The sequence below is a fragment of the Lipotes vexillifer genome, unplaced genomic scaffold (assembly GCF_000442215.2).
Source record: "Lipotes vexillifer unplaced genomic scaffold, Lipotes_vexillifer_v1.1 scaffold1009, whole genome shotgun sequence".
In the NCBI taxonomy this organism is placed as follows: Eukaryota; Metazoa; Chordata; class Mammalia; order Artiodactyla; family Lipotidae; genus Lipotes; species Lipotes vexillifer.
Genome location: NW_006772405.1, coordinates 100,822 through 115,788, shown reverse-complemented (window position 1 = coordinate 115,788; position 14,967 = coordinate 100,822). Strand labels below are relative to the sequence as shown.

General features: G+C 36.6%; 1 protein-coding gene across 1 annotated transcript in view; it reads right to left on the bottom strand.

The window, feature by feature from the left end:
- Positions 1–2,117: 2,117 nt before the first annotated feature.
- SPINK5 (serine peptidase inhibitor Kazal type 5) overlaps positions 2,118–14,967 on the bottom strand; it is a 70,303-nt gene continuing 57,453 nt past the window's right edge. The window contains 4 exon segments of the mRNA XM_007472286.1: positions 2,118–2,222; positions 2,225–2,233; positions 6,432–6,522; positions 8,969–9,099. Coding sequence (XP_007472348.1) covers positions 2,118–2,222; positions 2,225–2,233; positions 6,432–6,522; positions 8,969–9,099 — 336 coding nt within the window.

Below are 14,967 nucleotides of genomic sequence, written 5' to 3'. Positions count from 1 at the left end.
AAGAGGACAAAGATCATAAAATCCTACTATAATGGGCCAAGTGGCAACTTATCTAAAAGAAAAAGGGCAGAGGAATCAATACAAAATTAACTCCCCAAATCCAAGTCGGCCTGCCATTCCCGGCACAGTTCTAGAGCTGAGAACAACTAGAAGCATGGTGGATTCCCCACAGCTTCCTCCATCTACAGTGTGTTCAGCATTAGCCTGGAATCTGCAAGTGAACAATATAACTAGATACTGTCACAGGACACCGGTAGCAAGGTCCTGAGCATGAGAGTGTTTCAGCATTGAGGCAGGAGCTTACACGTGTTCCATCCCACCGCTATCTAGTGCTTATATTCTCTGGTGGATTTCTCATGTGTATTAGGTCGTTGCCTAGTTTAATAGCCTCTAGCTATAATACATGTAGCTCTTGAGCACTTGACATGGGGCTTGGTAACTCTTGTTGCCTTGGTCTTCGCCCAGACTATGTATGTGTCCAAGGCCCTGATACAGGAAATTATGCATTATTGATTCATATCTGGTTTGGCTTTATATAGCTGTTGGCTGCCTGGGAACCCCTACATCCCCACCTCTCTTCTAGACATTGCTTTACAACCATGACAGCAACCTGAAGAAAGCATTCTCCGTCCACCTATAGGCTTAGAAAAACCAAAAGGTAGAGTTCATTCAGCTTCTGCAAAAACAAGTTCCTATTATCCAGGCAGTGACAAAGAAATCCCAGAAATGGCGTTCTGCAGGGTTTACTTTTATTGAACAAGCAGTTGGACAGACAGCATTGTGATCAGGAGGTTTCCACAGCACAGACTGGGTGAAGATGTCTCTGTGCCCTCAGATCACAGAATCTAGGAGGAAAGAGATGGAAAAGACTGAAAGTCAGTGAGTCCATTCCCCCAACAGCTGTATTGTTTTCTATAGTAAATAAGACGAGCTCTGAAGAATTCTTTGTATTCTTTGAAGGTATGCAATTTAGAATTGGAATACACATTTTCCCTCATGGCTTTCACCAACTCTTTCATCATTTGACCTACAAGAGAAGATGGGTAGGTTAGATGTTATAAACTCAAAGACATTGTAGAAATAAATGCAGGCTATACATTTATGATGGTAATAACATAGTCAAAGAAATCCATAGATTCCTGCATTCTGCTAAGAATGCACAATTTCAAATCACTTTCACATTTTATTCAGTTGATTCAGTGAGTATTTATTGAGTATCTAGTATATACTACCTGTTCAGGTGGATACAAAAATGAACTCTGCTCTTGATTACATGAGACCGTCATGGTAATGAAAAAAGGAAGGTGTCATTCACATCTTTTCACAAAGGAATAAATTAAGCTTCAGAGAAGTTCACTGACTTGCCAAGATGTCACATTTGGTCAGGACTTAAGTCTAATTCCTCTAACAATTAATGCTTTACTATTATAGTTTGTTTTAGGCCATGAGATTTTAATCAGCTGTCTTCCTGCCTGACTCATCCATGTAGTTGTATATTCTTGAAATCAACATTTAAAACATTAAATCAACATTTAAATTTTTTAGAAAGGTAACTGCATCTTGTCTGCTGGTACTACTTGGAACACTAGCAGCATTATTATCCCAAACTCGAACCTCCATTTTAGTTCTCACATTAACCCCATCAGGCTTCCTTTGATTTGAGTTGGCAAGCTATGGTCTTGTTGAATCCTTGAAAATCTTTGTCATGGAACTGAGAATAGTCATTTATTCATCTCAGAAAATAGTACTGGTATTTTTCTTAACAAAGGCATTTCCTTCCAGTGTAGCTAATCTTTATTTAATTGAGATAATGCCTTTTCTAGAGCCCTTGGTTTTCAGAATCTCCTGACAACTAAAGGATGGTGGCAGAGCACAAGAAATGAAGTCAGGGCTACAGTGGACCCTGAACAAATACTGATTAACTTTGGTAAATTGCAGGATTTCTCCCAGGCTGATTTTCTGTAAAGTGGGAAAGATAACGATCCCTGCCCTAAATACAGATTTACTGTGAGGATGCAGAAGGAAAGAGCAGATAAAACTCCAAAGAGTTATATAAATCTTAGTAGTTACTTTATAATGAAAAGTACCTCTTAGAATAGGAAGTAAAAGTAGGATTTTCAGTCTATTTTTCCAGGAAAGTTGTGACTGCCAGGCCTTTTATTCATTCTTGGGATTCCAGACTCTCTTAGAGAATCTTCTACAGAGGAACAAGGTTTAGGCAATAGTTTCCAGCCTCCAGGATTTACACCCATAATGGTTATCAGAGCAGTGCTGAGCCATGGCCCACCCATGTCACCTTGGGGTATCCAATATCACATAATTGAATCATACATCAGGAATTGAACCCATGCCCAGGACACCTCTTGCTCTAATGATTTGTTCCATCAGATAAAACCATAAATAATTCCTGTCATTAATAATGCCTGTTATATAACTCTAGCGGGGGAAAAAAACACCCCAAAATGAAAGGAAGGAACTTGCAAAACCTTTTGTTCTTAGTTCTGGCAAGATGCTTCATTATTTGAATAAATACATCTTATTAGTATTATTCTATGTCAAATTCCTCATAAAGTAGTTTTCATCATGGTGTCTACATGAGATTACAGCAAGGCATAAGGTGTGGTCTGTAAGACTTGCATAAAGATTACTTTTACCTCCCTGTTTGAGATGTATGTGACCAGGTATGTTTTTAAGATGGGGAGACAGGATATTCTGGCAATAAAATGAGAAGCAGACCACTAACAGTTTATATCTAATAAGATAAGAAGATAGCCAACACAACATAGGGACTAGAGCAAAAGTTTTATTAAAACCTCTCTTTATATATGTGTAATGCCCAGAGTAGATAAATGACTTTTTTAACCCACATGAGAAAACAGTGAAGGTCTCCTGACTTCATTCCAGTACCTTGCCTCCTACCCTGCGTTCCAGCTGCCAGTGTGAAACCAGGGACACCTAGCTTATAGCTCTTGTTTTTCCACTTTCCCATATCAAGGCTTGCTGAGTTCTTTTGAATATGGTCTCACCTAGTATTGCTTAAGATCCTCAAGTCTGGCAGAACTGTTTTGAATTCCATTATTGCCAAAGCTTTCTGTGGCAGTGGAATAGAGTAAAAACAGTTGTGAATAATAATAACTAGCTATCAAATCTTAACTTATTAAAATATTGTTTGTTTTATTAAAGATAAGTATATTTTAATACCAAATATAACTTTATTAAAATTATTTAAAAGAAATAAGCATTGTGCCAGGGTCTGTTTCTCTACATTCATACTTTAGGCTCCTAGGCCTGATAATAATAATAAATGCCATTGCTTTTTAAACACTGGGCCAAATGCTTAAAAGTATTTATTAAATATTTTCAATAACTCAGTGAGAGCTTTGGTTTACATATTTATGTGATTTGCCAAAGGTCTCGCATATGAAAAACATCAGAAACTCTGAACCCATATTTATCTGGTAACAAAAAGTTTTCTCTTATTTGAAAATTCCTAGTTTCTTTCCCAGGTCACATATCATCTTGCCTGAGGAAGAGATTCCTCAAATGCCATCACCAGGGAGAATGTTAAACTCAACACAGTAGTCCTCCTTACCCTTGGGATATATGTTCCAAGATCCCCAGTGGATGCCTGAAAGCACAGATAGCACCCAACCCCATATATACTATGTTTTTTTCCTATACATACATACCTCTGATAAAGTTTAATTTATAAATTAGGCACAGTTAGAGATTAACAACAATAATAATAAAATAGAACAATTATAAAGTTATGTGAATGTGGTCCTTCTCTCTCTCTCTCTCAAAATATCTTATTGCACTGTACTCACCCCTTCTTCTTGTGGTGATATGAGATAATACAGTGCCTATGTGATGAGATTGAGGTGAATGACATAGGTACTGTGACATAGCATTAGGCTACCATTGACCTTCTGAACAGGTCACAGGGAGGATCATCTGCTTCAGGTAATCCATCAAACTATGACGATGTTGATGGCTGGACGACAGGAGCAGATAATGTCAATGGTTGGGAATCTTTGATAGCTTAAGGGGTTTTTTTTGCCAAAAACTTTTGGAAGGGCATTGTAATCGGAAGGTGTCACTCTTTTTTTCTAACTCATCAAAGTGTTGCTGCAAAGGTTGTAATCCTTTGGTGATCATACGGGTGACTTCAATGCTGTGTTCCGTCCAAGGATCGTATTCCATAATTTTTTCCTTTAATATCTGTGCAATTTGAAACACTTTGGCAAATTTTGGTAATGTTCACATCGCTGGTTCTGCTTCAGTTTCTTCATCTTCCTCTCCCTCTGTAGCTGACTCAGTAAGTTCTCCCAGTCCCTCGGTCTTTAACACTTCTCAGTGGCCTTCAGTATGTTCTTGCACTTCATCAATCTCCTTTTCCATCAACTTGTCTTGCCCTGTGAATGATTTTCCTAACTTCTCCATTGATCCCCAGGAAGCCTTTACAATCATTCACGACTTCATAAATTTTTCCAGCAGGCATTTACAGTTTCTAGGTCTCATTTATCCATTGCAGCTTTGAGGAATGTTATTGTGTCAGCAATAGTGAATGATTTCCAGCAGTGCATTTTGTCCAGATTAGGGTCTGCATCAATTGCTGATCAAATGTAATCAAATACCAGGCAGGTGTATGTGACCTTGACAAATTGAATGATGCCCTGGTCAAGGGGCTGAAGTCATGAGGTTATATATAGAAGCAAAAATACAACCTTGAAATTTTCATTTTCATAGCGAATAGATTCAGGATGGCCAGGTGCACTGTCTAGTATTAGTAGGACTTTAAATCCCAAGCCTTCCTCTTCCAAGTATTTTTTCATTTCTGGGTTGAAGCATTGGTGGTATCATTCCATAAACAAGATGGCTATCACCCATGTTTTCTGATTATGGTGGTATCAGAACACAGGCAGATAATTTTTGTTTTTGAGAGCAAGTGGGTTCTTCACTCTGTACACTGTGCCTGGCTTAATCATATGCCCTGTGGTTTGTACCAGAGTTAATCTGTCTGTCCATGTTTTATGCCTTGGTGCCTCCTTTGCACTTTTATGAATGCAGGTTCTGTTGGGTATCTTCTTTCAGAGGAGCCTCATTGTAAGTGAAGACTTGTTTTGTATGACATCCTTTCTCTTTAATCAACCTTTTCAACTCTGTCAGAAATGTGGCAGCAGCTTCTTCATTGGCAGACGCAGCCACTCCAGTAATTTTTATATTTTTCAGTCCAAATCTATTCCTGAATCTGTGTAACCATACTTTACTTGTAGTAAATGGCTTGGTGTCACTAATTTCACGGCATCCCTTGCCGGAGTCTTGGTAGAGGCCTGATGCTTTCTGGCCCAGCACCTTGCCGCCAGTCAGAACACATTTTCTATTCATGTCTTCCACCCACAAATCTAATGCCTTTTCCATCTTAACTAAGCACTTATCACACAGTGTGGCTGTAACTTGTGCACTTTGAGGTGGAGCAGCAAAACTAACATAAATTTCTTTTTCCTTCTTCACAATTTCGTGGATAGAAGATTCATTCTTACCAAAGATCTGAGCACCTCAGCACACAATATTTTTTTCCCCCTTATTAAGGTGAGAACTTTTACTTTGCACATAGAAGACCTTTTTGGCTTTTCTTTGGCATATACGAATTGCCAGTGTCACTACTCTTGCACTCTGGGGGCGTTATTCATTCAAATAAGGGTTATTTGAACAAAAGACTGTGATGTCATGACAGTTGATCCGATAACCTAGATGGCTAGTAAGTGACTAAGAGGTGGGATATGCTGGAAAAAGGGAAGATTTACCTCCTGGGTGAGATGGAGCAAGACAGTGCGGGATCTCATCACGCTACTCAGAACAGCACACAATTTAAAACTTGTGAGTTGTTTATTTTTGGAATTTTCCATTTAGTATTTTTGGACCTTGGGTAACTAGAACCATGGAAAGCAAAACCTCAGATAAGGTGAAATTACTGTAACGTGTGTCATAACATCCTTATAGGGATTTAAATGAAAAAGGCAACTTTTCATGTTGGTAAACAGTTTAATGCAAAGTATTGATACGAGGATATAAGGTTTAAGTCCACTTCTTTCAGTATCTGACCTCGCTTGGTCTCTGTCTCATCTTTGTATGGCAGATCACAGGAAATAAAATCAACTCTGCAGAAGTGTTACATTATGTACATTGCTCATAAACAGTCTGTCATTGATCCCAGTAAACTGTAAACATTTAAAAATGTTAACTACTATATGTTTATTCCCACATATTTCAGTAATCACTTATCTTCACAATGAAGATGTGACCAATTCTGGGGTTATCTAACCTAGTATCATTTCCCTGGCCAGAGAAATGTCGATCACTCAGTTCAAGAGAACAGAAGCAGAACCACCTGGTTCTGACACTGTAATCATGAGCACCGGTGTACTTACAGATGCTGGCAGGCTGAGAGGTGTTGTTTCTGGGTTGCTCCTCTCCCCACACCTTCCTTCGCTGCGTATGCGTGTATTAGTTTGGCGTATTCTAAAACGGAAGAGGAAGTTTCAAAGACGGGAAAACTCAAAGTTATAAAGAAGAAACAAAGAGACAAAACACAACCAAGGATCACTATGACATTTGGGCATCAAACCAGAACTGAAATTAGGGGTAGGGGCCGGGATCTGCATTCAACTGTTTTCCAGTAGGCATCATTCAGGTTCATTCTCTCTCTTCTGACTGAGCCCCAGATTTGTGTTCCAGGCCTGGATCTATTTCATCACATTTCATTCTCCTGTACACTATACAGTCATGGAATTGTTGAATGTCAGAAATAAACCTGGAGATCATCTAGAGCAAAAGCCATTATTTTATAGATGGGAAAACTGGATCCCAGAGAGAAGTTTGACTTTATTGGATACCTATAATGTGACTTGGGGATTATAAAATAGAATATATTTTGTAAAATGTACTTTATATAAATATATATAAATTCTATATGTATGTTATAAAATATAACAATATATGATCATAGAGTGTGAATTTTATATCAATAGTTGGAAAGAATCTTGAAACATGAATTTTAATGCCTTTCTCGTAAGAAATATTATATAGCAAACATCTACTTGTTTGCTCTGGTGATAGGAAACTCACTGTCTATCAGGACAGTTCATTTTGTCTTTGAACATTGTGCAAGTTGAAACTGCTTGCCTATAACTTCCTCTAAGACCATGGAAACCAATAATGTTCCATCTTGCCTGGGATAGCCTGAATCTTCTCTTCCTAATGTATACTCACAGTTCTTTAGCTAAACAATCCTTTATCAATATTTTTATTATGGGCATTTCTGTAATTTCTGAAGCTCCCTTGAGTAAACTTACTGTGGGTTTATACAGTTAATGGAATGCTTGTAGAGCACTGGATGGATAATTTAGGGCCTGACATTTATAATAAAGAGAAGTTGAAGGATTTCTGGGGTGAAAATAAGACATATATAGCAACAGATTCATGAATTGGTAGTACTCATTCCTTAAACATTTAAGAATTAAGATTCCTTAATCATTAAAACTCTGTAAGATCCGTGGATAGATCTCAAGAGATTTATGTGCCCACAGATATTATGCATACAGATTTTTAATGTTTCATCATTTTCTTTTCCTTTGTGGAAAGAGGTAACTTTCTCTATATTATCAAAGGAATCTTTGATCCCCAAATGTTTAACGAACTACTGCCTTGGATATAACAGTAGTGTAGTGGAGAGAAAAGAAAACTGTCTCTAGACCCAAATCAACAAGATTCAAATCCAGTCTGATCTACTTCCTAGCTTTGTCATTTTAAACAAATTACCTGGACTCTCTGAGCCTCAGATTAACCATCTGTGCAATGAAGATGATACCACTCTGTAGTGAGCAGTGAGGATTCAGTGAAACTGTGAATATGAAAGTGACTTACTTACAGATATAACACATAAAGCACTCATATTCAGATTTTAGTCTATGTATATGAACTGCAGAATGGCTCTTGCTTTTGTGAGTTAGTTGATTTAAAAGGAAGTAAATGTAAATTCAGATATTTTCCTGGGATTGAAAAGCAGGATATCAGTCCCATCCTCACATTCTGGGCCTTGCTTACAGTGTTCTAAGAAGGAGAGAATGAACATATACGGACTGCAATGTAAGTCTGAGGTGGGGTGGGGTAGAAAAGTCAAGATTTGCCACCATGCCCTTATTTAATAAAGCTGGTCCAATGAAGGCTGGAAACAGGCGAAGAATGTGAATGGAGGTGAGAGTAAATAGCATTCGAGCAGAAAAGCAACCACAAATCTACAACCAATAATTAAAGTATTAAAACAAATTCCTGGTATTTAACTGAAATAAAAATCGCAATTCTTCCCAATAATCCTGTGAAGTCAGCTGGCCCAGAGAACTATCTCAAGTTTTCCAGGGAAGAAAGTTAATCTCAGAATGATGAGATAATATGCCTGCAGATAGATTGTAATAAATTGAGAATAGGTCTGCCGGTTGCTCCAGTGTGCTTTCTTCTGCATGATAGCACTTCCTGCTCCAAGAAGACTTGGAGAGGATGGGAAATCTGTGACTATCAGGTAGTCATAAGGCCATTAGAGATTAGAGGCTGGGCTGACTCTGTATCGCAATGATTTTCAACTTTTTTCTCTTTACACGAAGGGTAGATGATGTTCATGCTCCCATGAGTGCACATGGGCTTAGATTTTCCCTAATTATTGTAACCCCACCACTTTTTCCTTTCTCTTCCACTCAGTAAACTATATGAACAGTTTTATTAAAGGGATAACCTTAAATCCTCTCTATTTTATGCATGAATAAGATCATTCACAACATTTGAATTTTAACTGCTATGATTAGTAAATTGTTTGCAACACACCTCACATTCATATCAGTACACTGCTGTGGGTCAACACTGTCATCAAGCGCCTCTACACTGGAAGATGGACTCATTGGACTTGTATACTTACAGATTTTCATGACAGAGCCTGCAAGGATTGTTGTATGTCTGGCCATCATCACCACAGACAGGCTGTAAATCCTTTGGACACAGGTAACCCATCCTGGGTAATACTCGGTAGTGTCTGCACATCTCAGAGTTCTGAACAAGCAAAACATAAAGCACATTTGCTCAATGGCACTCGAGAGATAGGAGCTTGGGGAAAACCTCTTGATTTCCTCAATCGTGTATGAATAAATGGTTAGTAAAGGAACTGTAACATAGGTTATACAAACTCACATATTCGTTTCACACCACTGTTAGGTAGATTTAACCTCCTAGATTGGCTTCTTTTTACTAGGGAAGCAACTAAACCAAGGCACAAGGAAAAGTGAAGCAATAAGAAAACAGAAATCCTACATGATACTGGGCACAGATAAACTGAGGTATGCCCATAGGAAAAAAACTACCATGCAAGAAATAATATCCCTTTTTTTTTTTTTCTTAAATGAAGACACTGGTTATATACCATCTAGAAAGGAGAGACTCAGAGGTAAATGCTGGGTAACCATATGGGTTTCTGAGTCCCAGCTCTGCCACTAGTTAGAGGAGTGATTTATCTGACTTCTCTGAGCCTTAGTTTCTCATTTGAAAAACATGAATAATAATAGCTCTTGCCTCATTTGTTTTAGGAAATCAAATCAGATAATGCATTTATATGCACACGTAATACAGTGTTTGGCATACACTAAGTGCTCAGTATATGATAGTTGTCAGTATGTTTCCCAAGGTAAAAAATACATAGATTTTTCATGTAGAAGCAGGAACATTATTTGTTCTTGGTGGTCTTTTGGAAGTGTGAGTTTAATAATGATGATGATGATGATGATGATGATAATAACTTTATTAATCTTAAAGTAGGACCAAAGGGAAAAAAAACACAGAAATTTTAAAAATAGGATTATGAAAGACTTAAATTCAGTGGTGTCAGTAATTACATTAAATATTAATAGGACCAAGTACTTCAGTTACAGAACAGACATTATCAGACTGGAGAAACAAAATGACTCAACTTATAATATTTACAAGAAGTATACTTTAACTATATCTTTTTTTTTATAATAACTATTTTTAACATCTTTATTGGAGTATAATTGCTTTACAATGGTGTGTTAGTTTCTGCTATATAACAAAGTGAATCAGCTATACTTACACGTATATCCCCATTTCTCCTCCCTCTGCATCTCCCTCCCACCCTCCATATCACACCCCTCTAGGTGGACACAGAGCATGGAGCTGATCTCCCTGTGCTATGCGGCTGCTTCCCATTAGCTATCTATTTGACATTTGGTAGTGTATATATGTCAATGCCACTCTCTCACTTTGTCTTAGCTTACCCTTCCCCCTCCCCATGTCCTCAAGTCCATTCCCTACTTTTGTGTCTTTATTCCTGTCCTGCCCCTAGGTTCTTTAGAACCAATTTCTTTTCTTTTTTTAAGATTCTCTATATACGTGTTAGCATACAATATTTGTTTTTCTCTTTCTGACTTACTTCACTCTGTATGACAGTCTCTCGGTCCATCCACCTCACTACAAATAACTCAGTTTCATTTCTTTTTATGGCTGAGTAATAGTCCATTGTATATATGTGCCACATCTTCTTTATCCATTCATCTGGCAATGGATACATAGGTTGCTTCCATGTCCTGGCTGTTGTAAATAGAGCTGCAATGAATATTGTGGCACATGACTCTTTTTGAATTATGGTTTTTCTCGGGGTATATGCCCAGTAGTGGGATTGCTGGGTCATATGGTAGTGCTATTTTTAGTTTTTTAATGAACCTCCATACTGTTTTCCATAGTGGCTGTATCAATTTACATTCCCACCAACAGTGCAAGAGGGTTCCCTTTTCTCCACACCCTCTCCAGCATTTATTATTTGTAGATATTTTGATGATGGCCATTCTGATCGGTGTGAGGTGATACCTAATTGTAGTTTTGATTTGCATTTCTCTAATGATTCTTTAACTATATCTTTATATTTCAACCAGTAGGTTAAAAGTAAAAGGATGGAAAATATATACATGCAAACACTCATCACACAAAAGGTGGTATATCTATATTAATATCCCACAAAGTAGAATTTAGGACAAGAAGTAATAGCAGAGATAAAGAAGAGAATTTCTAATTATAAAATAATAAGTTCAGTAATTAACAATCCCAAACATTTATGTACCTATAGTTTCAAAATATATGAGGCAAAAATTGACTGACTGAAGGGAGAAATAGGCAAATTTGCAAACATAAATGGAAATATTAACATACTTCTTTTTATAATTGATACCCCAGACAAAAAATATCAACATATAATATTTGAAAAACAAAATTAACCAGCTTGACCTAAATGATATTTATAGACCTCTATATCTGACAGCTGCAGACTATACATTCCTTTCAAGTGGACATGAAATTGTTGCCAAAACAGACCATATGCTGGGTCATTAAGCCAGTGTTGATAAATTTCAAAATTGAAGTCATAAAATGTAAGTTTTAGGATCACAGTGGAATAATTATAGTAATAAATATGATAGCTATAAAATTCCTCAGTATTTAGAAATTAAGCAACACACTTCTAAAGAACTCATGACTCTAAAGTAATCATAATGGAATGTAGAAGTGTTTTGAACTGAATGATAATGAAAATACAAAATATCAAAACTCAGTAACTAATGCAGTGATTTGAAGGAAAGTTTTAAGTAAATACATAAAAAGTTTTAAAATCAATAAACCGCCGTTTCAAGAAACTAGCAAATAATAAGCAAATTAAGCTCAGAGGAAATAGAAGAAAACAAATAATAAAGAAAAGAAATTTATGAAATAGAAAACAGAACAAAGCCAAACATTGGTTGTGTGAAAAGATTAATAAATTGATAAACTATTTACAAAATTGACAAAATGCAAGAAACACACATTAGCAATATTAAAAATAAAAAGTGGTACACTATATAAATATAGATATTAAAAGGATAATGTGGAAATGTTATTAATAACCGTATGCCAATAAATTTGACCACTTAGACGGAATTAACAAATTCCTTGAAAACCACTTTCTGAGAAGAAATAGAAAATGTAATAGTAGTCTGTCTGTTGATAATTATTTCCGAGGTATAAAGAAGTATTTTCTAATTTGTTTTGTTAAATAATTCAAACATCTAAAGGGACTGTTTTAGACTCTGGTGAGTTCCATATCAATAGAGATAATTCAGGGAGAGTTTAGACAAGCCCCTTCTAAGAATCACTGGTAAAGGTAGAACTGAACCAGGTATATCCTTAGTATTTTTCAGGTATCTGCTGCCCCAAGGTTGAACTACTAAAATAAAGGATTATAAAGAAGCAACAAAGACAGAATTATGCTTCTCTTTTCTTACATAGCACATCAACTCTGAACAAATTCTCCACCTCCAAAATAGACCTAGGATTCATCCACCTCTCATGACCTCCACCACTACCACCATGGTATAAACCAGCCTCTGTGGATTACTGCTGTGGCTAACTAGCTGTCTAGCTTTTGCTCTTGTCCTTCTGCAGTGTATTTTCAATTCAGCAGGCACAGTCATTCTTTCAAAACATAAATCACATCACGTCACTGCTCTTTTCAAAACCTTCATTCAGAATAATAGCTAACGCCTTTAAAATGGTCTACAAAATCCTACATGAGATGGCCTCCTGTTACTTTAATGACTGCCTCCTTTATAACTGTCTCTGTGGTCACTCTGTGTCAACGGTACTGGGCTCCTTGCTGTACTGTGATCCCTCCCTCAAGGCTTTGCTGTTCCTCTTCTTGGAATGTTCTCCCCTCACTTACATGTATGGAATTGATCCCTTTAGGAGGTGCAAATGTCACCTTCTCAGAGAGCTCTTTCCTGTACAAGCTACTTAAAATTGTATCCCAGCATTTACTATAGCATTTTTCTACTTTATTTCCCCCTTGCTATTACATTTTATTTATTCACATCATCTATGATCTGTGTTCTTCCAGTATAAACTCCGTAAGTGTAGAGAGTTCTGTCTGTTTTGTTTATGGCTGTTGTTCTCATATGCACAGTAATGCTTGGAAAATAGGAGGTGCTTAATAATTATTTGTAGAATGCATAAATGATAGCTAAATAAATGACAAAATGAATAATGAATGTTGTTCTCTTCCCCAAGAGAAAGCTCAGCTCAAAACCAGGTTATTCAGGAGGAAGCATGATCGGGTTTCTGGTCTGCTGGTGATATCTTATTTCTTGATCTGGTGTTAATATCACAGATATGATCACTTAGTAATAGCTGTACACTTATGATATATACACTTTTTCTATATGACTATTATACTTCAGTAAAATGTTTTTTTTTAAATAACACATTTTGGGAGGGATAAATTGGGAGATTGGGATTGACATATACACACTACTATATATAAAATAGATAACTAATAAGAACCTGCTGTATAGCACAGGGAACTCTACTCACTACTCTGTAATGGCCTATATGGGAAAAGAATCTAAAAACAAAGAGTGGATATGTGTATACGTATAACTCATTCACTTTGCCGCATACCTGAAACTAATACAACGTTGTAAATCAACTATACTCCAATAAAAATCTGAAAACAAAACAGATTTTATTATTCACAAGAGCCAAGATACACACACACACACACACACACACACACGCACACACGCACACACACACGCACACACACAGAGACAACGGAATATTATTCAGTCATGAGAAAAGGAAATCCTTCCATTAGTGACAACTTGGATGAATCCTGAGGGCATTGTGCTAAGTTAAATAAGTCAGACAAAGAAAGTCAAATACTGTATGACATCACTTATGTGGAATCTAAAAAAGCTGAACTCATAGAAACAGAGAACAGAAGGGTCGTTAACCAGGGGATGGTATTGGAGAAAACGGGAGACATTGGTCAAAGGGTACAAGCTTTTAGTTAAAAGATAAGTTTTGGGGCTCTAGTATATGGTATGGTGATTATAACTAATAATACTGTGTTATATACTCAAAGTTGGTGAGTGGATCTTAAATATTCTCACCACAAAAAAGGAATGGTAATTATGTGAGGTGATGGAGGTGTTAGCTAACACTATAATGGTAATCATTTTAGTCTGTAAGTCTATCAAATCAATGTGTTGTACACAAATTTACATAATGTTATATGTCAACTATAGCTTAATAAAGCTGGGGGGGAAATAGCAGATTTTGTGAATAGCTCTTCTCCATGCTTAGGGATCCCTAGTATAGTGCCTAATTTACTAGAAATATGTAATTAGTATGTATTTCACTAGTGTAGCTCATCTATTATTCTAATTGATTTGGGAAAATAATTAGATAAAATTCATGTTTGATACCTTTCTTTCTTCTTTTTTTGGGTCATGAGATTAGGTGCTAAAGTCTCCCTTCTAGGACCCAATTCAAGATTGCACTTTGTGAATGAATATAATTCATGCTCTCATATCTTCTTTACTTCTTTCTACTCCTGACCTTGGCAAAGCTCTAAAAATGCAATCCCATTAGGCTCAATGTAAATATAATAAGTATAAAATTACATATTTATATTTACATAAGTATATAATCAGTATAAGTAAGTTCAGCATAGCATTCCAGGCTGTTGGGAAACGGACTTGGTTTGGAGGGGGAGTGGGAGGAAGTTGGGTGAAGAGCCTTTCTGGTCTGCTGAAAGAGTATTTCTTCTTGTTTGAAATTCCTAAAATAGATATTTTAAAACTGGAAAAAGAATGATCAGTATTAGAAATAGAATAGATGTCCAGTAGAGATCATTTGAAGTTGTACAATAAAGTCTTTTCTCAAAGCCATTCATCTACCAAAATGCATAATTCCCAACATGCTTTTCAAAAATGAACATTACTGTTTCATTTTGTGTAGTCAGTATAGAACTAATGAAAAGTTGCCTCATTAATGGGAAAACTTTCCTGGGGAAATTTCACTATTTCACTTTTCTAATTGAAGTCT